Source organism: Ambystoma mexicanum, chromosome 1p (genome assembly GCF_040938575.1).
Source record: "Ambystoma mexicanum isolate Mex_15411 chromosome 1p, UKY_AmexF1_1, whole genome shotgun sequence".
Taxonomy (NCBI): Eukaryota; Metazoa; Chordata; class Amphibia; order Caudata; family Ambystomatidae; genus Ambystoma; species Ambystoma mexicanum.
In genome coordinates, this window is record NC_090921.1 from 965,514,242 (window position 1) to 965,540,533 (window position 26,292).

General features: G+C 47.6%; 1 protein-coding gene across 6 annotated transcripts in view; it reads right to left on the reverse strand.

Annotated features, from left to right (window-relative positions):
- SMPD3 (sphingomyelin phosphodiesterase 3) overlaps positions 1 to 26,292 on the reverse strand; it is a 1,269,436-nt gene that overhangs the window by 251,417 nt on the left and 991,727 nt on the right. For all 6 annotated transcript variants that reach the window (XM_069653717.1, XM_069653704.1, XM_069653726.1 and 3 more), the window contains one exon: positions 20,819 to 20,894. In XM_069653717.1, coding sequence (XP_069509818.1) covers positions 20,819 to 20,894 — 76 coding nt within the window. The remainder of the gene's footprint in view (positions 1 to 20,818; positions 20,895 to 26,292) is intronic.

Genomic DNA, 26,292 nt, shown 5'->3' on the forward strand with positions numbered 1-26,292 from the left:
TACTGATAGAATTGCCAGCAGCCACAGCAACGCTGTGGCTGGCTGGCACTTCTGTCAGCTTACCTGACTTAATGGCGGGCGCATCTCACGTCGCGGCTGCGGCCGTGGCGGGATAATGTGTGGTGCCGTGGTGGGACCGGGGGGGGGGGGGGGACCCCAGCAGGGCTCCGGCTCAGCCCAACTTTTTGGAGACTCACTTAAAGCATTGATTGAACCTCAGCACTGGCTCAAGGTATGCTCGGAGGGTGCGGCCGCACCAGAGCACACAGATGGCACAGGATGCTTACCTCCAGTTTAGTGTCATGTAAAGTAAACAGCACCTATTAAACAATCACGGCATGACTCTTTTTAAATAGGCGCTGTTTGCATGACATTGAGCTGAAGACAAGGCACCCTTAAACACACTTTAAAACAACAGCAGGGGGCTCCGTTCTGTTGTTCGCTGATACTTGGTTTAGTATCAGCTGAACAACAGAACTGAGCCCCCTTCTGTTCTGCATTTGTGGTGCATTTCTGCAATCTCGCACAGGGCACTGGCAGACCTGAGGCCAGCACTGTTGAACCTACTTGAAGAGTGCACACGACAAGGCAAACGCAGAGGATAACCTATCCAGATACAGGGATGACGTCAACAAAAACAATTCTACACTTAACATGAGGCACATTTACGTGCTCTGTGGGAGGCAGATGTTCTGCCGGGAGCTTGGAAGGCCTCCAACTCTAGTACTTAGCGACCGGATCACGAAAAGGGCATTTGCAATCGATATGTATCGCCCTGGAGTTGTTGTGCGCCTGCATCATCACGACCCGTGTTTGAATCTGGTATACTAATTGCTGCTAAAGTGCCATGTACTGTGTACTGCTGCGCTCGTGCCGTTAATCTCGCGGCAGCTGGCCAGGATGCATTTTCTGACCACGGGATCAGTGCGTGGCACTGGGGTAAGAGGATTGAGGGTAGTCGAAAGCCCCAGGCAGGCCAAGGCGAAAGCTTCTCTTTCACTGAGCAGGGAGCACGAGCCCATTATGGAGGGTGAGCGTCCAAATCCGGAACGGGAAGAAAAACATGCAAAGATGGCTGGAGGGTCACTTCTGCTCTGTCCCCGCCCTCATGCTACACGTGAAAGAATACCCACATAAAGAAACTGTCGATTTGTCTCAACCTCCCATCTGAGGTGGCACTGCATCTGAGAAACACAGGGCACCTCCATTTCGTTTATCTTAATTAATATTTGGGATAAGCAGTGCTTTAAGTGGGCCGAGTCCAGCCCTCGCACCATAGCTGCCTGTGGCGTGGCCCCTTTAAGGGCAAGCACGCGACGGAGTGACGTTCACTCCGTCGCGTGCCATATAAATAAAGGGGCGTCGTCCGGCGGCAGCAGAGCCACCGGGGAGCCCACACGAACAGCATCGGTCTCCGTGTGTCTCTGTGTACACGGGGGTGGGGGGCTCACGGGGGCGGCGGGATCGCCCGCTAACAATGGCGACGAGGTCGGATCCATCCCTGGGACAGGTGGCAACATTTTCGCGTTGCGCAGATGATCGCGTGTGAGCGCATCCGTAAATGTTGGCCGCGGAGAGGGGAGAGACACGCGTGGCCGGCGGCCATTTTGACGACAAGGCCTCGGAAACTCGCGGCTTCGTAACGAAGCATCCGTGAGAGATCCGGACCCAATTTTTGGAGATTCCAGTGGCGGACAGTCACTGCTTGCAACACGTGCTGGTGGAAATGCAAGTCATTTGCATTTTCACTGTTTTTCATCCGAGTTTAAGGGTGGAGCTACCTGGAGGCTTACTGGATGCACACTGGGGCCTACCCTGCTCAATTTTTGGATTCTTCCATCCTACACCGGCTGAAGTCTGGAACCTGGTAGTCCTACATTTGCCTGGAAAACACTCGAACCTGGACATCATCTGAATCACCTGAGGGGCTGGAATCCTCATCAAGGTACTGGGGGTGTTTGGTGTCTAAGTTGCGGCCCCATCACGGGGTGCCTGTGCGCTATTCACCATGGATCAAGGTGCCGCGGCCGCCGGGGCCCAACAGCAGGCTGCTGCTCCAGCCCAACCCCTGCCTGCCCTTCCACCAAGACCATTGCAGAGACCTCCCGGTACCCTACAGCCAATGCCAGAGTTTGATGTCACGGGCACGCCATCAAGCCTAGGACAGAGATGGAAGATGTGGATGGACAGGCTCGAAATGTACTTTAGGGCCACGATGGAGACAAGTGACGACAGTAAGTTGGCCACCCTCCTATATTCTGCAGGCCCTGCTGTGCATGAGATCTTCTTGTCTTTGCAACCGGCGGATGGGTCTTTTAATGCCGCCAAAACTGCGCTCCACAATCACTTCCTGCCCATGGCCAATGTGGATTACGAACGTTTCCTAATGGGCAACACCAGACAGAAAGATGACGAGACTTTGGATGTGTTTTATGGGCGGCTGCGCAGGCTGGCGGCACCTTGTGCTTGGAATGACCCTGAGGACATGATTCGCAACCACCTCATTCAGGGCTGTTCCTCTGGTAAGCTGAGGCGTCAAATCCTGCGTGAGCCTGGTATAACACTACCCCGCATCCTAGAACTGGGGAGGTGCCACGAGGTGTCGGAGCTGCGGGCATCAAGGATGGAAGCGGGTGTGCGCCCTGGTAGGGTGGAAGAGGTATGCGCAGTCGGAAGAGGTCGCGGATCAAGACGCCCCATGAATACTCAAGGTCCACGGCCCCAAGTGGCGCAGTCCTCGTGCCTAAAGTGTGGATATGACCTCCCGCACCCAGCAGATTGTCCAGCAGCGGGAGTGAAGTGTGGACGATGTGGGGGCACAGACCATTTTGCAAGAGTGTGCAGATCGACGGTCCCGAAAATGGTCCCCAGGGGACCTGTCCGGGCTGGCTCTTTCCGCCCCCAGAGAACATCCAACGTTGCCCAGGTGGATCAGGCCGACGATGGACCCCCTCTAGAAGGTGAGGAGGAAGAAGAAGATGAAGAGAATGTCTTCTTCGTGTCATGCATAAAAATGCTGAAATCGCATTCCAAGAGACAGCCCAGATGTGACGTGCTGGTCAATGGAGATTCAGTACCCATGTTGGTGGACACGGGGGCGTCCGTGAATGTGATGGCCAGGCAACACTATGATGCCATGCAGGCACCACCACCGCTGGCGGTACCGAGAGCGCGCATATTCACATTTGGAGGCAACCATCCAATCCCACTGGATGGCGTGTTTGTGGCTGACACTCAATATGGCAACTCAGGCATTCGGGCAAGGTTTTACGTCACGCCGGTGAGCACCAACACGCTCCTCTGCTGCGCAGCTGCTGAAGCTTTGGGGATTGTGACATTCGCATACAACGTGTATCTGGACGACATCCAGGAGCTCCTGGAGAAGCACACATCCCTTTTTGAAGGCATTGGACAGTTGGTGGGGGAACCAGTCCGCTTGCACATTGATGAGTCCATACAACCTGTGGCTCTGAAGCACCGGCGCATACCATTTCACCTCAGAGATCTGGTAGACCAAGAATTGGACAACCTTGTCCAGCTTGACATTATTGAGAAGGTGGAAGGCCCCACTCCTTGGGTCTCACCCATTGTCGTCGCACGAAAGCCCAAACAACCAGATGCAGTAAGGATTTGTGTCGACATGCGCCTGCCCAACAAGGCGATCAAAAGAGAGAGACACCTAACCCCCACCATGGACGACATCATTGCAGAATTACAGGGGGCGAGGTTCTTCTCCAAGCTGGACTTGAGGGCAGGGTATCATCAGGTGGTTCTGCACCCTGAGTCCCGATACATCACCACCTTCACCACCCATCGGGGCCTGTATCGGTATAAGAGGCTGAGTTTTGGGGTGTCCTCTGCAGCGGAAGTTTTTCAAAATATCATAAGAGGGGCATTAGCAGATCTGGATGGGGTCATCAACATCAGTGACGACATCTTAGTGCACTCCAAATCTGAGGCAGAACATATGGCCCGCCTTGCAAAGACATTTGAGCGCCTTCGTCTTTTGGGACTTACCTTACACAAGGAGAAATGCGAATTCCTCAGGACAACAATTGAGTTCTTTGGGTTCGTGTTTAAGGCAGATGGGGTGTCACCCGATCCCCGGAAGGTGAAGGACATTAGAGAGGCCCGCCCACCTGAAAATGTCGCTGAGGTGAGGAGCTTTTTGGGCATGGTCACTTATTGTGGCCGCTTCATTAGGAATCTAGCGTCCCGCTCTGAGCCTCTAAGATCTTTAACAAAGAAAGACTCTGTGTGGCAGTGGGGGCCCCTCGAGCAGGCGGCATTTGATGACATCCGGGGTGCCCTAGCGGCAGAGGACACCATGGCGTTCTTTGACCCTAGCCTGCAGACGGAAATCATCGTGGACGCCAGTCCCCATGGTCTGGGGGCGGTTCTCACTCAAGTGGGGCGCGAGCAGAAAGTTCGGCCAATAGCCTATGCGAGCAAGGCACTCTCGGATACTGAACAACGCTACTCGCAAATCGAGAGGGAGGCCCTGGCAGTATTGTGGGGTTGCAGGCATTTTCGCCTATACATTTTAGGGCGTCCTGTGACTGTTATCACTGACCACAAACCACTGCTACCCATCATGGCGGGCTCCTCCTCCAGACCACCAGCAAGGATAGAGCGCTGGATGCTTGCCCTGCTTGAATACGGCGTGTCGCTGGTGTATCGGCCTGGGGTAAGCAACGCTGCAGACTATCTGTCACGTCACCCATGTGGGGATGCATGGGCGTCTGTGTCCGCGGAGGAGGCTGATGAATACATTCGTCTCGTCGTTGAGTCTGCCACCCCCAACTCCGTGCAGGTGGAAGAGCTGGAGCTGGCATCGAAGGATGACGAGTGCTTCGCCATTCTCAGACTGGCCATGCAACAAGGTGCGTGGAAGACGGTGCTGGAAGCGCTTGACCGTCGAACATGCGAAGCCAGAGTGGCACGGGAACAGCTCTGGAAGGTGCGGGAAGAGCTTGCATTCTCGGAATCGGGACTCCTGCTGAGAGGCGACAGAATAGTGGTGCCACAGACGAAGATCCCACAGATAATCGCTCTCGCCCACCAGGGCCATCAAGGGGCGCCCAAAACAAAGGCTAGGCTTCGCCAGAAGGTGTGGTTCCCGGAGCTAGAGCGGAGGGTAGAAGAGTTTGTGGCCTCGTGTCTGTGGTGTCAGGCCGCATCCCCAGCCCAGCGGGATCCTTCCATTGAGACAATGCCTAGGGGAACCAAGCCATGGGAAGTAGTGCATGCGGACTTCGGCTCTACATCTAGAGGGACGCACTTCCTGGTGATGGTCGACGAGTGGTCGCGATACCCGGAGGTGGAATTTGTAGAGTCGCTGGCGTTTGGTGACGTGGTGATCGCCGTGGAAAAGATCTTCGCCACCCATGGCCTTCCATCGGTTGTGTGCACTGACAATGGAGCACCGTATCAGGGTGAGAGTTTTGCTGAACTTTTAAAGAACTATGGCATTCAGCACAGGAAGGTCACACCCCTCTGGCCCCGGGCAAACGGGGAGGCCGAGCGCATGATGCGCACCCTTAACAAGGTGTTCCGGATCGCCCAAGGCAAGGGTGAATGTCTGCAGAGGGCCCTGTATGTGTTCCTACGGGGATACAGAACCACTCCCCATTCATCGACGGGGGTAGCACCGGCGGAGGCCCTCTTCCAGAGGTGCCCCCGGGATGTCGTACCTGAGGTAGGGGCCCGAGAGCCCGCCATCATTGACAATGAGCAGGTGGAGGAAGATCGGCTGGCAAGAACTCGGGCGGAGAACATGAGAAGAGGACTGAGGCCGCCCGACATTGCCCCAGGGGATGAGGTATTAGTGAGGAACCGTCATCCGCAGGGCAAGCTCTCCCTCACATATGAGCCCGCCCCCCTGGATGTTGTAGCGGTGAAGGGGTCTATGGTGACGGCATCAGATGGGACATCGTCGGTGACCAGAAATGCCAGTTTCTTTAGGAGACTGGGTGAACCAGGAGCGAATCGAGGAGAGGCTGGCGAAGAACTACCCGACGAGAGTGGAGGAGATGTCCCCACCATGGACTCGCCTGTTCGCGGAAGAACCGACTCAAGTACTCCGGTAAGGGACAGTGGCAGGAGGTACCCCCTGAGAACAGGGCGTGGGAGACCTGCCCACATGAGTGACTATGTGACGGACTGATCTGGGGTCATGGTGGCGATGGGTCGCCGGACCGTGTGAAGGCACCGCTGGGGGATCCAGGGTGGTTGCTAATAAATGGGGGATTCCTAATGTGCATGCTGCGAAGTAGTGATTAGTAAGTTTTGAGTGCTGTAGAAAGTAGAACGATTGTATCCTCCTTTGTGTTTGTTGTTATGGAAAAGGAGGAGTGTGGCGTGGCCCCTTTAAGGGCAAGCACGCGACGGAGTGACGTTCACTCCGTCGCGTGCCATATAAATAAAGGGGCGTCGCCCGGCGGCAGCAGAGCCACCGGGGAGCCCACACGAACAGCATCAGTCTCCGTGTGTCTCTGTGTACACGGGGGTGGGGGGCTCACGGGGGCGGCCGGATCGCCCGCTAACACTGCCTACATTTGAAAATCAAAATTCCTGAGATTTATGCCCCGCCCACAGCCACACAAGACTCCGCCCATTTGCACATGGCTCCGCCCACACGCCCAAAAGGTAAACTCGGTTGTTGTAGGCTGCAGTTTGCTTACTATAGCATTGAAAATAATTAATTCAATGCTATAGTAAGCAAAATGAAGGCGTTGCCACCGCCGAAATAATGCTGCTTTCAATCCATGTCATTGGATTCAAAGCAGCATTATTTCTGCTGCGGCGCCGCCTTCATTTTGCTTACTATACCATTGAATGAATGATTTTGGTAAGCAAAATGAACGTGGCACAAGCCGCCGTAATAATGCTGCTTTCAATCCATGTCATTGGATTGAAAGCAGCATTGTAGAGATATCGCGAGACCCCGTCTTGCGAGATCTCGGCCGCGAGAAGCAGAAGCGGAGCCCCGAGGCTTCCCGCGCGCATTCGATGGGAGCAGATTCATGGAGCAAGACGTAGCTCCCGTGTGCTCCTCCCCTGGACTGGCAACTGGGCCCTCAGCAGGACTGAATGGACATTCCTCCACCTGAACACCATCGGGGCCAGTTGCCCCATGGTGCCACAGAGCTATATCTGAATATTTACCAGTGATGTGTTGATCCAATAAAGAAAGTTTCACTGCAGCCACACGGCCTCTGTATTATTCATTCCAGTGATTATACTACATAATTGGCGACAAGGATAACCACTGAATCCAACGCAGCAACATGCAAAGAGCCACTCCACCACTGCCCTTCCTGCAAACTCCAGGTAGGCCAACCATTCCGTGGCCGCAATGGAAACCTTTGTTCACTACATACGTGGAGGCTATGGGCGGTGCAGGCTACTCGGCGGCAAGAAGGAGGGCAATGTTACTAAATGCCCTGGGCGTCGAAGGGCAAAGGGTGTTCGAGAGCCTCACCCCGGAGCCAGTGGTCGATGACAACGATGTATTCACGGAAGCCGTAAGAAGAATTGTCAAGAGGTTCGCCAGCAAAGAAAATACTGTCCTACACAGGATATGGTTTTATAGCCGAAAGCAGGAAGCGTCAGAACCTGTGGATGACTACGTTACCAAATTGTGTGAGTTAGCGGCGCTATGCAACTTTGGAAACAATGCAGAGAGACTCATATGTGACATGCTGGTGGTCCATACCAACAGCAGGAAGGTGCAGGACAAGTTCATTCTTGAAAAATAACTATTGCTGGAAAAAGCAATTGAAATAGCAAGAGCGGTTGAAGAGACGGCAAGTAGAAGAAAATAATTCACAAACAACCACAGCCCGGCTGAGGTGCATGCAGTGACCTTCCCCCCAAAGAAGGAGAGGCCAGTCCCTGATGCCAGAGAAGGTAAATGGGGGAGGAAAGATTTGTTAAAGTGCCACAGGTGCACCAGCACAAAGCATTTAGCGTTCAATAAAGAGTGCCCGGCGAGAGACAAAGAGTGCTCTGTATGTAAGAAGATTGGACACTTTGCAATTGTATGCCAGTGGCGCAATAGAAAAGTCTCCTACGTCAACGCCGATGGTAGTGCAGAGAGGGAATCGTCCTCCGAAAACGAAGGGAGACCTACCGTTATAATGGTGAACAGTCCACGGGCCAGAAGAGAAAAGCCTCATTGCGCAATCAAAATCAATGGCCGGGAAACAAGAGTCATGGCCGACTCCGGCTCTGACCTCACCATAATACCCCTGCGCACATATAAAGAGATGATGGGAACAGAGACAGTCCAAGTGCTCAGCACGCGACACAAGCCCACAGTGTTCGGCGGTGCGTCAGTAGACTTGCTGGGTTACATCAAAGGGAGAGTGGAGTTTAAAGGAAGAGAAACGACCACCAAAGTTTACTTCAGTCAGGAAGGCCCAGCAGTACTAGGGTGGGACGACCAGGCAAAGCTGAAGATCAACTTAGACCCCAGCACAGAGGACCAATTACTGTCTGTCAGTTTGAGAGGGGTGCCAGTGGCAAAAAGAGACAATCCCAAACTATTTTCTGAAGAACCAGGACACATTAAGGGCTTTGTCCATAAGATTCTACTCAAGACCAACGCTGTTCCAGTCAAACACAGTAAGACCAGTACCGGCAACTGCAAGAGACACGCTCAGAAACCAATTGGACAGAATGAAGATAGATGGCACCATTGAAGGAATCGAAGCATCAGAATGGCTGAGCCCGGTAGTACTCATTAAGAAACAAAATTCACAAGAACTAAGAGTGTGCATTGATCTCCGCAGCCTAAACTTGGAAGTCATCGTGGACAGCTACCCTCTACCGAGTATCAACGAACTAATCCTCATGATGAAGGAGGCCAGAGTGTTCTCAAAATTAGACATGAGAAATCATCAAATACAATTACACAAAGAGTCCAAGCCACTCACCGCGTTCATCACTCTGTTTAGTACTTTTCAATTCACAAAAATGCCTTTTGGCCTATCGTCCGCAGCCTCAGCGTTTCAACGCATGATGGACGCCCTGTTACGAAACGTCAGAAACGTGTCCTATTTTCAGGACGACATCCTAGTATACGCAAAGGACGAGCAGACACATAATGCCACGTTGAAAATAGTTCTCACCAAGCTTCAAGAAGCGGGAGTAAGGTTGAGGTATGAGAAATGCATATTCAGGGCAAAACAACTTGTATATTTGGGGTACAAGATACCGGAGCAAGGCATAAGTCCTAAGCAAAACCTACTACAGGCCATAATCAAAGCTCCCAAGCCCACCAACAAAGATGAAGTGAGGTCATTCCTCGGGCTGGCAGAATATTATGCAAAATTCATCCCCAAATTCTCTGAAACCTCTGCGCCGCTCCGCGAACTTCTCAAAAAGGGGTCAGAGTACACATGGCAAGAAGCCCAAAAGAAAGCGGTAGAAAGCATCAAACACCACATAGTGGAAGCGCCGTGCTTGCAACCGTTTAACCCAGAGTGGAACACCATCATCACCACGGATGCCATTGCATACGGTTTAGGAGCTGTCCTCACCCAGAAAAAGGGTGACACGGAACATGTGGTGGCATTCGCCTCCAAAGCCCTATCGTCAGCTGAACAAAACTACTGCAACATCCAGAATGAGATGCTGGCGTGTGCGTGGGCAGTGGAACACTTCAGGACATACATATGGGGCACCAGGTTCAAGTTAGTCACTGACCACAAGCCCCTCATCCACATGCTGAGTCCAGGGGGCACCAAAGTGTCAACACCCAGATTGGCACGTATAGCAGCCAAACTGCAAGAACACACCTTCGAGGTACAACACATCTCGGGGTGGAAGAATTTGCAGGCAGACTGTATGTCAAGATTACCAGAAGGCAAGGAAAGTGCCACCACCTTCTTGCAGGAAGAATACATAGTAGCATCCATCACAGATCTCAAAGCCCCTGACTACCTAGAACTAAGTGAGAGACACTGGATGGACGAAGACGGAAAGGACCCCAACATGGCAAGAATTAGAGAGTGGGTCAGGAACGGATGGCCCGATGAGAGGGCAGTGCCAGAAGGAATGAGACCCTAATGGAAAGTAGCAGACGAAATCTCAGAAACCGATGGCATAATCATGAAAACCGACCAAGTGATTCCGCCCACAGGCATGAGGAAAACCATCTTCTGCAGAGCCCATGCAGGCCATTTGGGGAACACCATGACTCGCTGCAGAGTGAGAGATACCTACTGGTGGCCGTCCATGGATCAGGAGATCCGCACCATGATCGAGAGATGCCACGAATGTCTCAACAGTGACAAGCGACTGAAGATCAGACAGGCGCCATGATTCCCACAGAAACGCTGGAAGCAGTATGGTCAAAGGTGGGACTAGACTTTATAGGACCGTTGGAAGCCATGGCGCCCGAGCATCGCTATGGCATAGTGTTGGTAGACTACTTATCAAAGTGGGTTGAGGCTGAGTTCGCCCCCAACATCACGACCGACACCGTCATTGAAGTACTCACTGCCTTCTTTCAGAGGGAAGGACTCCCCAATGAGTTAGTGAATGACAATGGGGTGCAACTCATATCCAGGGACATGGAACTGTTCCTGAAGAAGCACAATATACATCAGAAGAAAGCAGCGTTGTATCCTCCCCAAGCCAATGGGCTTGTGGAGAGGGCCAACAGGTTCATAAAGGGAGCCATTCAACTAGCGACTGCATCAGGAATGAATCCCCTCAAAACGACCAAAGAGGCCATCGCAGCCCACAGACTGACTCCAAATGGGATCATCCAAATCTCTCTGTTCCACATGTTGAGAGGCAGGAGAGCAGCCTCCACCCTGGTGCCACTTTGGTTGGCCAGAGTAAGAGAAGACGAGGAGGTAGACATGTCGGAGGTTGTGTGGAGAATAGAGAACAGCAAAGCACGCATGAAAAGTTGGAGCGACAGAAGAAGAAGGACAAAACAAAGGTCCGATGTAAACAAAGGAGACTGGATAAAAATATGCTTGCCGACCAAGGACCACGTCACGGGTTCGAGGTTCAGCAGACCTGTGAAAGTAATCCACAGAGGAACCAACCACATCCGCACGACGGACGCATATGGAACATGGAGAGAGTAGCCATGTTTGAAAAGAAGCAAGAGAGAGAACAGGCCCATAGCAGACCCAAGACCGAGGAAACAAAGGATAAAGAGAGAGAAGAAGAGCGAGAGCTGGAGACAGACAGAAGAGAAGCTGAAGGGAACAAGAGTGAAGCAGATGCACATGCAGGAGAACAAGAAGATGACCAGAAGCAGGATGCCCATGGAGAAAGAGGAATATGTTTTGCATTATCAGACTGAGGTGTGTAGAGATATCGCGAGACCCTGTCACGCGAGATCTCGGCCGCGAGAAGCGGAAGCGGAGCCCTGAGGCTTCCCGCGCGCATATGATGGGAGCAGAGTCACGGAGCAAAACGTAGCTCCCGTGTGCTCCTCCCCTGAACTGGCAACTGGGCCCTCAGCAGGACTGAATGGACATTCCTCCACCTGAACACCATCAGGGCCAGTTGCCCTATGGTGCCACAGAGCTATATATGAATATTTACCAGTGATGTGTTAATCCAATAAAGAAAATTTCACTGCAGCCACGTGGCCTCTGTATTATTCATTTCAGTGATTATACTACAAGCATTATTACGGCGGCGGTGCCACGTTAATTTTGCTTACTATAGCATTGAATGAATGATTTTGGTAAGCAAAATGAACGTGGCACCGCCGCCGTAATAATAGTGCTTTCAATCCAATGATATGGATTGAAAGCACTATTATTACAGGGGTTGGTGGGTCGCATTGAGTGCTGTTTCTGGGTCCCGGCCACTTCTCCATCCGATTGGCTACCGGCAGCAGCCAATCAGGTGGAGAATATGACTGTGCCAGAAAGAATCTCAAAATTCCTGAGATACACAGGACTTTTCAAGAGACCCGGAGAAATGCTTAAAATTCCGGAGTCTCCGGAAAAATTCCAGAGGTTAGGCAGGAGGGCCTCGCAGTCTCCAAAAAGTGAGGCTGAGCTGGTGCCCAGCCGGGGCACCCGGGTCCCACCACGCTGTGGCAGGACATTATCCCACCACCACAGCCGCTACTGGAGATGAGTGCGCCGCAATGATTGAGTCAGGCAGCTGTGACTGACAGAAGTGCCAACAAGCTAAAGCGCTGGCCAGCACTTCTGTCAGTCACAGCTGCCTGGAGGAAACACACATGTATGTGTTTATCTGGAAACAGGCAAGGATGGGGGTAGCTGCATTCCTTAATAAATCAGGGCAAATAACCCCCCTCCCCTTTAGAGACAAGTGTTCCTCATGCAGTCAATGGTAATGGTTTGGTGCTTTGTACCTGGGGAGACCTGGATGGTTGGGTGGATTGGGGGTGGCAGGGAAGGCCAGAGCCATCTAATCCACGTTACCCCCTAATGGGGGTAATTCTTATGCTGAGGGTGGGCGCCTGTGCATGACACTGGGTCTGCCACCAATGGGGCTCAGCCTGACTAATGACGGCTGCTGCACCATGGGACGGGGTGCATATGCACACGTGGAAGGGGTGGGCGGCCTGACGTGCTGACTAGGGGTGGGGTGCGAGTACACCCCCTACCCAGGCTGCATTTTAGCATACCAGGCTGCATTTTAATACTCACTATATATAAATAAGGCTTTTGGCGCTGCCCACGAGCAGCTTCTATTACACAATTCCGTACTGACATTATCTCTACCTCATAAAGATGTGGTGGAGGCAACACAGTCGTGTAGAGTTGGTGTGAGGGGTGCCCCGTGCCCGCCACAGTAAATGGTTATCCGTGGGCTCATAGGTAGGTGAGGTCACACGCTATGGTCATATGTGTGTATATAGGCAGACCGTGATGTGATCGGCCGTGCATGGCTACCGACTCACTGCGTAGCGTGTTGATGCGGGCTGTGGTGCTTTTGGATGCTTTCATACAAGCAGGCTGAGAGCAGATCGCTGCAGTAGGGTGTGTGTCCCTGGAGGGCGTTTACCAAGAAATCTGTTTTGGCACCTAGAGATTTGGTTGGATGGACATTCGATTGTCCACGTCTTGCTTCTAACGGGTACATTTAAATCGTTCGGCCTAAGTTTCCTTGGAAAGAAATAATGCACTGGATGTTTGTGTGCATGCGCAGTAGAATGGCCAGATATATGTTTTGCGTTCATGGGATAACCTGCTTTTGGAGATTTTGTACACAGGGAGAAATACAGATGTAACTATGTGCGTCCTTGGGGGAAGGGGTCGAATGGGCGCAGCACCGACAGATGGAGTGGACCAGGCAGGCACGTCTGGTGTGAAGGAGCAATTCCATACGATCTCATTCACACCCCCAAACCGCTCACCCCCGTTCCAATAAACTCTTTTGGCAACGTTACAAAAAAAATAAAACTGCAGGACCATTACAGATGCAGGAAACTCATCTATAGAGGGCTCTGTCCAGGCGCTCTGTGGCAAAATGCATGCAAACCTCCTATTTTGCATATGGACTGCACCAACAGCAGTGACTTCACAGAAAAGGAGATTTCAAGGAGCATCATTAGTTTTTGATGCTTGGAGGCACCATGGAAGTTACTTTAGAATAAGTTGCCATAAGTAAGCCAAGTGGCAAATAACTTTGTGGTGCAAAATACCTAAATTGCTCTATTATTATATATGGAGCAAGTCTATAGTCCTTAGTTTTTTAAAATAATGGCATGATATATTAACATAAGCTATGAAGTGACTCAGAATCACTTACAGAGCTGCAGAGAAGACACAGTGCAATTAAATGATTTGCCCATGATCACACATTTTGATTGTACCAAGCAAACAGTGTTGCGATATGCATTTATGTACGCTAGACCACCCCTGTGCATTTTTACATGTTCTTCTTTAGGCCACGCCTATGAAGTCTTAGACAACGCCCATCAGTCAAGCCACGCCCCAAATGAGGGCCCCCACTCAATTACTTATCCCATTTAAAGCATTGGTGATTAGTATACTTGTGCATGTTGCGTTCCTTACCTAATTGTGACTTTACAATCGTGTTTGCCACAGCCCGTGGAGGTGTGCACCCACTGCTTTGTACTCCCAGTTGCCTATTTGGCAGAGTTAGAAAGTGCAGGGATTACAATGCAGTGCAGGCCTTCAGCTAAACTAAAGGACCGATTCCCAAGTCCACGAAATTGGAATAAGATCAAATGATTCACAGAAGGGGAGAAACCGCACAGATGGTGATGGGCCGATTCTGATCCCGTTTGTCTATCTGGCTACACATCTGTACACATATTTAGGTGGGAGGGGGTGGCTCCCTGCACAGACACACAAACGGGGGGCGTTTTTTTGTTCGAGGAAAAGGCATATATCCCTGCAAGAATGTTTAGAACAAGCAAAGGTGGCAATGCAAAGCATAGACAGATCATTACTGCCACATTGCTTTGTTATCCCTTAGGCAGGTGTTCAAGAGCTAGTGATTCTTAAATGCCTGACCAAAAGTGCATCCAACCTACATAAAGTATTTAAAATAATTTATATCCAGACATTCTTCGTGAACCATTCCTGAAAACTCGCTCAGCAGCTGGCCCAGCCCACGCTATGGGGAGAGGGGTAGATGGCATAGTGGGCTGCCCCTGGCCCCTGCTTACTTTTAGCCTCCACTCCTGGAAGGGGAGGGGATGCCAGAAACAGAAAGGGTGCCCCCCCCCAGGCCAGCTGAAACTGACTTCTGGCCTGGGTGGGGGCTTTAGATGTCCCGGCTGCACCAGAGAGGGTTTCTTCTTTGGCGTCTGGGACAAGACATCCACCCACTCCAGGAAGTAGGCTGAAGTTTGGATGTGTTGTACATGTTCTGTTTAATGTTTCTCGTTAAAAGTGGGATGTTTTTTCATACATTATATTAATAGTTTTTCTTTTATTGCCACGGGTGCGGAGTTACTGCGCAATCCTAGCTGAGGAGGAATCACGCTGCGGATGCTATCCGGGAGCATTACCCACTGGCTGTAGGAGCTAAGGAGGGTTCGACAGGCCCTTCCCCCCTTACGGACAGTTGGACTCTTCAACAGCTGCAGTGGCCTGGGGTTTTTCACTCCATACAGGTGCATAGGAGTTCTGAGTCATGGTAGAAAGGCTGCCAGAGATGGGCTTGACCCAGAAGGACTTAAACCAGAAGTCAAGACGTTCACCCGAAAACCGGAAGTGACAGAGTTCCCCCAGAAGGATAATAAACTGAAGTGAGGGTTCCACCATTTGGTTGAAGACTGGGAATGGTAAAGGGCCACCCGGAATATGTGCTTACGACCAGGTCAACTCAGGGCCTGGGCACTGCTAGGATCGTCCCCTGTAAGCTGACTCAGAATAAAGTGATCTGTTTCTTCCAAATAATAACATTTTTTGTGAGTAAACTATTTTAACTAAGTGTATGAAATATGTAGGGGGCATAGTGGGGGCTAGCCCCACAAAGCAGCTGACTAAGCCCGACCTAGGGTGTTATAGAGGGGCAGCTGGCATAGTGGGCTGCCCCTGTGGCCCCTGTTTTCATTTTCCACCTCCAACCCTTGGAGGGGACGCCGGAAAGGGCTTTAAATGTCCTGGCCGTGGCAGAGAGTGTCTCTTCTTTGGCAGCTAGGACAGTTAAAGAGATGGAATGCGACTTCTTCTTATCAAGCACCAGTCAGGAATCATAGATCTAGGTGTACACCCAGATAGAGTGATCTGTCATATTCAGGTTTCACTTAGCTCCATGTCCCTTTAATAGATCTTGTTTATGATTCTCGGGTAAGTCAGTGGAAATTAACTGCTTAACATCACTCTCTTTAGACAACAAGCTTGTTAATATAGCTGAAGCATTTTTCAAGGGGTCTTCCTTCCATCCTTTAAGTAAATTGACATGGTCTATCTGAGTTTTAATTTTTCTGCCGGCGTGATGGAGTTTATAATTATAAGACCCCATTTTTTCTAAAATGTCAGAAGGTCCATGACATCTCGAAAGCATCTTATTTTCAGATGATGGAAGTAGAAGCAATACATTCTGGCCCACAGAGAAGGATCTCATCACTGCCCTCTTGTTATAACATTCCATCTGATGTTCCTGCGCTCGTGCCATATTGGTTTGTGCTATATTTCGAACTGCCGTCATATATTCTTTTAGTCTTTGTCTGAATGGTAGCCCTCTCCCTTTCTTTCCAAGTCTCACATAGCATATCTAATACGTCTCTCTGCTCTTTTCCATGTAATCATTCAAAGGGGGAAACTCCTTTTAACAACAGAGGAGTTTTTGCAGATAGCAAATAGGCCCCACGGTATCATAATATCCCAATTATTCCCATCAGCTTCTACCAATTTCTATAAGATGTGTTAAAGCGTTTGGTTAAATCTCTCTACTAATCCATCCGTCTGGGGATGGTAAATGGAGGTACGTAAAATCTTAATCTGAACTATATCTTTCACCTCGGCCATGAGTTTATTCATAAAAGTGGACCCTTGGTCAGTCTGAATTTCTTTTCGAAACCCGGTTCAGGAAAAGAATGGCAGTAAGTACTTCAAAATCTGTTTTGATGCGTTATTTTGTAGTGGGAAGGCTTAAGGGTAACGCGTTGCATAGTCCAAAATGATTAATATATATTTGTTACCTAATTTTGAGGTTTCTAATGATCCAACTATGTCCATCCCGATTCTAGAAAAGGGAACCTCTATAATAGGTTAATGTTGTTTGGGAGCAGAATGAGGTATTCTAATACTAGTTCCTGGCACAAGGCACAGGTATTAACAAAATTCTTTATATCAGCATAGATTTCTGGCCAATAGAATCTATTAACAATTTGTGCTTGGGTTTTTGCAGTTCCCAAATGCCCCCTTCTACCCCCCTGTTAGATGTGTATGAGCTATTTCTAATACAATATTTGTATAGCTTTTGGGAATCACAATTTGGGTGCTGGGTGTACCTGAAAGATCTACATCTTCCCTATATAATAACCCAGTTTTCAGGCAAATTTTTCCCCCCCTTTTTCTCCTTCCTTCTTCCCCACTCATTATGTGATTAATGCGTTCTGCCAACAATGGATCATTATGTTGTGCAAAAGCCAAGTCAGTAATAATCTCTTCCTCTCCATCAGTGTAGAATTGTACCACTGGCTCGATATCTGCTTACCCAGAACCCTGAGTTCCTCTCTCAGTCTGATCACTATTTTTAACTTATTTTGGTTTTGGAAAATAGCCTTCTCCAATATTCCTTGGGCAATCCTTTCTCCAGCTTTAATTTGGTATGCTTTCTTCCCATTGTTTTGTATCAGTATTTTAACATCTCATCTGTAGTCAGGATCAATCACTCCTGCCAATACGTCTAAGCTGTAGCACAATGCTAGGCCTGACGTAGAGGCAAGTTGGATATAAGTACCCTTGGGAAGAATAAGGATTACGTCTGTGGGGATCAAGGCCCTGTCGCCTGGTTGAATTAACTCCCCACTACTACTTTATGTATCAAAGCCAATGGACTCAGTATGAGTGGAGGCTCTTTTGCTAAGTTTCTCAAATGTAAGGGTCCCCCAATTTGGTTCAATTGACTCCAATCCCACGCCTGAAACCAAACATGAGGGGTCAGAAATGGGAGGCTGACAACTTTGTGAAGAATTTTGAAAAGATGGCATTTTATTAACTCACTCATATATATATGGCAGGTAAACTATAAGACATACAACAGCTATGTTCAAAATCTGCTAACTGTTTCTCCTTATAATCTGGGTGAACTCCCCTTCCCCAGATTCAAGCAGTATTCTCTTCAACAGTTCCAAAAGCATAAGGAAATCCTGTACTATAACAAAGTTCCAATACAGTTCTGTTTGTTCCAACTTGAATTCAACCATTGCTGAACAAGGCTTTCTTCTTTCCACTTGTTACAAAGAACCTGAAACAACTTCTTCTCATAAACAAAGTTTTACTCTTTTCCACTTGTGCTAAAGAACTCAAAACAACTCCTTCTCTTAAACCAAGAATATTTCTATAGTTCATTAAAGTCCACATGAATTGTCTTTGTCAAGATTATTCTGCAACAGTTCACAAAACACTTGTTTTGACAATGTTAGATGATTCTGCAGCAGTTCACACAACACTTGCTTTAGTGATATAAGTTTTCAGGATGATTCTGTACCAATTCTCAAACACATCTTAGTAGTTCTGCCACTTCCTCACAACTTTTCACCACCACACCAAAGTACTTTATCAACTTCCACCTGGTCGATTCACCTGCCAGGTCTACTACTACAAGGTGCTCTGCCCTGGTGTACTCTCCTGCCAGAAAAGAATAAAACCACTAACTAGAAGTACTTTTGTGGTAAAGGTTAGCTTCCAACAAGTTAGCAATGTCTTTTGCTCCACAGCATCAAGTGTAAGTATTTTTTCTGGGAAAACAAGAAAGACGCTGGTGCTATTGGTTATACTCTTGTGTTTGCCACACAAAATGCAAGTTATGCTCCAAATCTCCTGAATATCTCCTGTCAGAAGGATAGCCCTCCCGCCACTCTTGTTCCCTCACTTCTGCTTTGGCAATGTTGTTCCTTTTTAACTTTACTAAGTGAGATTCTCTTTTGGCAACAGTTGTTTGTATTCATTTCTTTGAATATTGCCCGCACGGGTTGCTGGCCTGAATCCTGACCCACATAAATACAAGCACCCGTCTCTGGTCTGTTTGTCAAGTTCTTATTTTGCCAACTCCTTCCCTTTACATCAGCATGGTTTTCAAATGGATTATTATTCAGCTTTAGGTCAGTTCAGTATTCAAAATCAGAGTTATTTTGCCCCTTCACTCTTTTTGTAATAGTTCTTTGATTACGGTACCCTGGCTTGGCCAGCGGGCGGCCACAGGGCGCTCCGGGGTCACAACACAATAGTGAACTCACTGGGTCTGGCGTGCGCATTCATTTGCTCTGCTGCCTCCAGGTTCGCTGCTCCACGTGGCCCGGTAACCTGCTTCCTTCAGTCCCCTGCGGCCAGTGCCACTTGTAAAAGGAGCTTCCTCTGCTCCAGAGGCTCTCCGGTGCTCGCCTGCCCCGGAGCCTGCCTTACTTTGGGGAAGGTTACAAAGTTTACGCTTCCCACTGCACCACCTCTGCAATTCTGGTCTCCAGGGGGAAAGCTTCCAACTTCAACACTTCTCGGTAGGCAACCTCTGCAATGAAGGTTTAAAGATAAAGAGACCCTCTCAGGACAGGCAACTGCTCAATATACAACAGTGGTCCCAGCATCTCTGTTCTCTTCAAGATTCTGCCTCTGCTTCTGCTGCAATGTGGAGAGACCACGACTAGTCCACATACTGCTGCTACTCTTCTTCATGGCCTGCATCTGAGGAAGCCTTTTATGCTTACCATTCTCCCTCAGGTGTGGGTCATTATCACTAATAGGCTGCAACCTGTAGTATCGTGCCTCTCCAGTCCTCTGCTTCCTCCCAATACTTTGAGATTTGTGGGATGGGGAGTCCACAATTTAAAAGTTAGCTTTACCTATACTTCCGATTTTACAGTATGCCATCAAAAGATCAAAAGGGTAGGGTTTCTGCGGAAGTTATCAAAAGGATTTTCCAATTCTTCACGACCCGTTCCCCCACAATGTGATCCTCCTGCAGAACTTCCACCGCAGGGTCAGGATCAGGAAGCGTCTGCCTTTCCCTGGCCACATGAGAGGTGTGCCAGGTCGGGGTTTCTGGGGAAATAATCTATGGTTCATCACACAAGCTTGATTAAGTGTCTGGAAAGACTGAAATTTCTTAGGGTGTAGAAACAGGACCTCCGTCTTTGAGTTGCTGTGTTGAAGTGCTTTAAATGTTTCCTAATCTTAAGATGTTGAGAGTCAGTTTTCCAGGACACTTTTTCCTGAGGTTACTGTAGATGTGCAAGTGAACGGTGAATAGAGTGTTATCAAGGTGGGAAGACAAGATGTTTCAATGACAGAGGTGTAGCCCATAGCGAACGTGGATGGTTTAGTGGTAACATATGTGGTTTAGTGGGGAGAAGGTGGTCTAGTGGGGGCATATGTAAGTTACTAGCAAGGTATGCTGTCTCGTGACAAGATGTTGCACACTTTAATAATACAAGCTGCAGACAATTGGTAAGAAGTGTAATTGACTGGCTATATATGCGGTCAATTGATCTGGTCAGAAGAAGATCTAGTCCAGTTAGAAGGCGTGTGTGTATGATGCAAACAGTGTGGGCTAGGAGAAGAGGCGTAGCCCAATGGGGAGGAGTCTGGTCTAGTGGCAAGGAGAGTGGCCTAATGAAAAAGAGAGGCTTTTTTATGGAAAAAGATGTGGTCTGGTGAAAATATGTGTTCCCTGTCACGAAAAGGCATGGTCTAAGTGGAAGAGGTTCGGCTAATCGGGAAAAGGTGCGGTCCAGTGGGAAGAAATGTTTCTGATCAGAGGAAGTGGGGTCTAGTGAGAAGAGGTATGGCCTAATGGGAAAGCAACACAGCTTACAATGAAGAGTACAACAGGTTTGGGAATGAAAGAGGAAGGACCTCACATGCACTCTTGGTACAGAAGGACTACCATGTGGCAAGTACAGCACAATTAACATAGGGCACAACATCACACAATCCATTACAACTTCCCACATTGTACCCACATCAAATATCCTTGTAGCCCTACTAACAAATCTTTAGCTCTAATTTCTAAAGACTAAATTAAAGCCATGGCTCATAAAATCAGCATCAGTCGTGCATAATCATACTAGCTAAACAGTCTTTCAAACTGATTCCTATCAGCATGCCAGGGAGTAAATATCTACAGAAGCTATACAGAGCATTTAAGAACAAGCATAACACATTACCTGCCAGGGCATGTAGGTGAGTGCTGGAAATATATCCCACAATTCTTTGGTCCTGAGTTGTACTTCCCACTTGTACCTAGGGGAAGAAAAACAACAACATAGTTAATAAAGTAGGCTTACACATACCTCCTAAGGTTCCCCACTCTAGGCACGTGTCATAAATCATGTCCAACAAATGGGAAGAAAGTGCAAATGTTTATTCCATGTTGATTTCAAATATATTTTCCTTTTTATCGCGGTTTCAAAATTCAAACAAAAGCCTAATCTAACATAACGTATGCTTGTGTGTGATCTATATTAGCATGCAGTTGAATTTGGGGGCTGGTGGGGAGGTATGTGAAATAAGCTCCCACGAATGTTGAAGAGTAATTCCGATGACCAGACTTAATAGGCTCCCATTAAATGCCCAAAGGCAATGGATTGGGGGATCCATGACTCTGAGGTGCCACTGTGAAATGGGAGTCCCTGAAGAGCTCGATAATATTTTACCCATTTGTAAAAGATTTATTGATCTAAGGGAGAAGTGGTTGAAATGTAATTTTATTAAGTGTAATATCAGTAATCATGGAAGGGAGCCCGAGGGTCTTTCATTGCGTCTATTGACCTGGTCCAAGCATTCAACCAGGACAATCGAGACAAACTCTGTCAACTTGGAAATGCCCCCCGGCCTTTTCAGACACGATAAAAGCCCTCTATACAAATACCACAATGAGAGTATGCTTGAACCAACAGGGCTTGCTATCTGATGAGATACCTACAATGAGAGGAGTAAAACAAGGTTGCCCGCTCGCTCCCACACTCTTCATAGCATACCTGGGAGATTTCAAAAACTCAGAGGAAAGCCTAAGATCATTCCCTCCAACAATTGGCCAAGTACAAACAACAGGTCTTTTGTACGCAGACAATATGGTTCTCTTAGACCAGATGACAATTGGCCTCCAGAAACAATTTAACAATCTATTAAAATATATTCAATCTAATGATTTGGAGATCAACCAAGAAAAGACCAAAATTATGTCGCTGGAAAAATTGTGTAAGAGAACTGAAAAACTAAAATGGCATTTGGGTGGATTTCAAATAGAAAGAGTGAAAGAATTTAAATACTTAGGAGTAACTCTTGATAGTACAAGGTCTGAAACAGAAATGCAACAAGTTCTATTTGAAAAAACAAGAAAACTAACATCTCAAACAAGAGCCGTGGATAAAAGTTTGGCAGGTTCTCACTGATTCCAATAATCAGTTTCTACAAAGCAAAGGTTATTCCATCTCTAACATACGGAGTAGAAGCAATGCCATATATACCAACAAAAATATGGCTGAAACTCGAAGGGTATATCTGAAGAACTGTGTTAAACTTGCCAAAATCAACTCCAATGGCTTTGATTAGGTGAGAACTAAGCTTGCTGTCTCTCCAGTGAACGATCTATCGAAATAGCATGATGGTATATAGGAAAATCCTTCTTCCGAAACATCCAGAGATACTAAACCTGATCAACATAGCAATCACAGGAGGTCACTGCAAAATGCTCAATACGTGGGTACAGAAAAACAAAGATAAACTGGTGGAGATACAAAGTACTGAAGAAGAACTGCTACAGAACCCGACAAAGGTCAAAAAGAAAATGAAGGAACTTGATTGGATTCTCACTCTAGACACAGCGGCAAAGAACAAGCTGACAACCCATTTGTCAACGAACACAAAGAAACTAAATCAAACCCAAGAATTTATTAAGAAGTTCCCAAACAGAGCTCTAAGAAACATGTTTATAAGAGCCCGTTTAAACCTTCTGGAGACAAACGAAATTTTGGCGGTCAGAGGTCTTTCAACTTTGAATAAGTGCCGACATTGTAAACATCAAGATCAGATTGAAACAATAAGGCACCTCTTGCTGTCATGTTCAAGGACACAAAACATCAGAATGACATATTTAAACCGTCATATCGCCGCATCACTTCTGTGAAGAAGACACTTGGTGGACGCGGCTGATTAGCAGAGAAACGACTTCATGGGTAATTGCGGTAGCACAGGTCATGCAATATGTATCAATGAATGCGAAAAAGACTTAATTAATTGGGACAGAGAAGCCAAAGACAATATGATATACAACAGTAGGAACTTTAGGATTAAATGTTAAAGAACAATCTATAAAGATTTTTGAGACAAAACTGTTGGAAGATGAAATACAGCGTCTATTTTTTGCCAGCAGAGAAAGCAAAAGGACAAACTCATGGATTTCGATTTTCTTTGTGTGTGAATACCTTGTAAACATCGTTATGCGATTTAAACAAGTAATACAAAAAAATATACATATATATATCAGGTTTTATGCAGATGCATTGTTAATATTGAACTGTAATATTTGAATTTTATTTTTAGCCTGTTTGAATATGTAAGAGAAGCACTGCTAGGTGAGACTACATTAATTTAAATGTGCATCTCCTCTTTAGGTCGATATGAATGGACTACAACATTATGTATTTATTTGTAATGTGCTTTATAATCCTACGTGGTTATCTTAGTGTGTATTTCATTGTTATTTCTAGATGTTATTTCTTTGAGAGGGGTTTTAATTTTGCTATATTTACATTATTACTTATGTAATTGGTTAATGAATAAATCCGATTTGATAAAAATACTAATACTAAAACAAACATAAACACACGTACCAACATTAACCTTTTACAGCTACATTAGCTCAAATTTCTGAATAATTGTAATTGTACACTGTAATTGTAATACTGACTGGAGGTGATAGGAAATAATAAAGGGGACGGCCATGATATATATACACACAATCCTTCTTTTTCTGCTTAGGCAGCCTTAATTTGGGACATGTAATGTAAGTGGTCTTGTATAGGCCGTCTACCACTATCTGTGGCCTTGCTGCACTTAGTTAGCCCCATAGACACATGGTGACCCATTTTAGTGTGGTGGATTTTCTTAGTACAGAATTGCAAGAGTGAAACTGAGTATCTGTGATCAATTCATGTTAATAGTTAAGCCTACAACCAAGGCGAAGACATTTATTCTTTTATCATGTTTGGAACTGATGACAGTGGGTTACTTAATTCTAAAAATAAAAAAAAGTGCCATTGAAACAACATATTATGTGGTTATAAGAGCTCTTTTACAATTCGGTAACCTTCTCAACATCAATCATTTTTAGCCATCAATTTCACGACGAAAACAGAAAGCTAGCAAAATAACAAGATACATGGTGTGCATATTAGTGAAGCGTTACCCATGTGTAATTAGGCCATTCCAAAATTTCAGCTAATTCGGAATGTTTGAGGTGTGTATTATTGACTACTGGATGGGTTGATTATCCTCCAACCATGCACCTTTCTGTTCAAATATCTAAATGTGTGGTCTTGTCGTTCTCATATGCTATTTGCATTGCCACTGCTTTGCACATTTAGTACTCAGCTCTGAATAAGGCTGTTAGTGAGTTACATCCTTTGACCAGCTTCTTCTGAAGGACCACTGTGACGGACTGGCATCTGACGAGGGTGTGAAATAATATAGTCACGAGGGTAATTCTGTCTCTGAAAGGGAAGTCTGATAATCAGACTATTGATAAAAAAGCTCCATGCCAAAAGCATAGTACTTACATGTGGCCTGCTGCACCACTCTTCTGACATCTGCAGCCCCTGCTATCCAGTGTCACTGGGCAGGAGTAAAGGTCACTTGTGCATTCCTGACAGCTGCTGGGACATCAAGTCCCTGCAGACAACGGCTGCACTTAAACTCCTACACCTCTGAATTTTAAATAGAATAGTGGCCTTGTCAGTCTGTTGACATGGTAAACTCTATGAATAAGCAATGCCAGTTCATGGTACAGTGAATGATAAGAGCACACAATTATTAAAGCCACTCCAATGTGATAGCATATAAGTGGCAACCTGGTGAGCCCAATCCAGTTATATGAGGGCAATGTGTATTTATGGCTACCTGGCTGTCGTCACTTCAAAAAGGAAGACAATAGGCAGAATGCTGCCTTCCTTTGAATCTCTTGAAGGAAGGGTAGCACCAGGGGTCAAGCCCTAAAAAAAGTGCGGGGGACTCATTAACATGCAAATTGAATGTGGTATCACCAGAAATTAGCACATCAGGATGCCCTCGAAAAAAGCAGGGGGGAGGGGCTTCTGAAAAAAGTTGTGGGGCTCCATCCACCCGTGTGTACCCTTGACCTGAGCCCTGGGTAGTACCTCCCCTCAGACACAGGCGCTCTCACCAGGACATCTCTTAAGAAGCTTACACACCAAAGGGCCTTTAAAGTCTGCATGCTTGGGAAGAGGTGGGGTTAGAGTAGCCATAGAGGAAAATGTGGACCTGAGAAGGGGTTCCACCATCTTACTTTTTGTTGTGGCTCTTCCATTTCCTCTCCCAACTATTTTCTACAGGACAAGGCACCTTGGGTATAGTGTAATAAGGCAATGATGGGCCCCATTGAAGCTGGCTTTGCTTTTGTCCAATCCCCTGTATCATTTTGTCTTTAGAAGGAAGGGGTCTCAAATCCTTCTTTGATTTATCTTTGGAGACTAGAGTCCTCTGACATACAGGTGAACGCGGAAGGCATCCAAGTCCGAGAAAAGCACAGCCCTCTACCCATGTCCTGAGACCAGTGTGGGTGAACAGCTGTGGATTAAAGGACTACTTGAACCAGGCTGCTGCTCATTTGAGGTGAAGGATCCCTTGTAGGTACCAGCCAAGAAATTTGGAGTAGGAGCACAACAGAAGTACTTACTTTGTCCTGGAGCACCTCAAGTGGGTCTCAAGCAACTGCAAAATCAAAAAAGTGTCCATTGGCTCTTCTGGCATCATTGAACTGCCTTGATGCCGATTTGAGCACTTTAGATGTCATCGAAGCTGCTGCTAGGGAAACGACTGAGACATGCATGTCCTTGATGCTCAAACACTGTTGCATCTCTGAGTTCACTCAATGCTGAAACTTTGCCGTCTTCATATCCGAGATCTGCCAACTCGTCCAGCATGCCCAACTTGACACCACTGATTGGTCTCGAGTTTCTTAGAGCTTCAGCCAAAAGCTGCTGCAGGAGCCCGGCACTGTGTTGAGGCAGGCAAGCAGCTCATTGCTGAACACCAATATCTGCTTCTCCTCACCCATGGCCACCAGAACTTCCAGTACCACCAATCCAACATCTCCTGCTACCCCCAGCATACTTGACCCACAAACCTGTTGCCACTGCCGAACAGCACCACATCGTGGGAGCTAGCACCAGTGCTCCATGACTCGATATCAGCTGGCGCCGATAGGGCACAGACTCCGGTTCAATGCCTAGAAGCCTCGCTTGACGCTGTCACGCTCAGAAGAAAGAAATAAGGTACTTTGAAGAAGCCTTGTCTCTGGGCCTCTTTTTCGGATCCTAGTGATTTGTAAGCCGCCTTTCTCTGCCTTTTCATTGGCCTCTGCTAACGAGAAGTGACATTGGGGCAGTTTCTTGCCTGGACA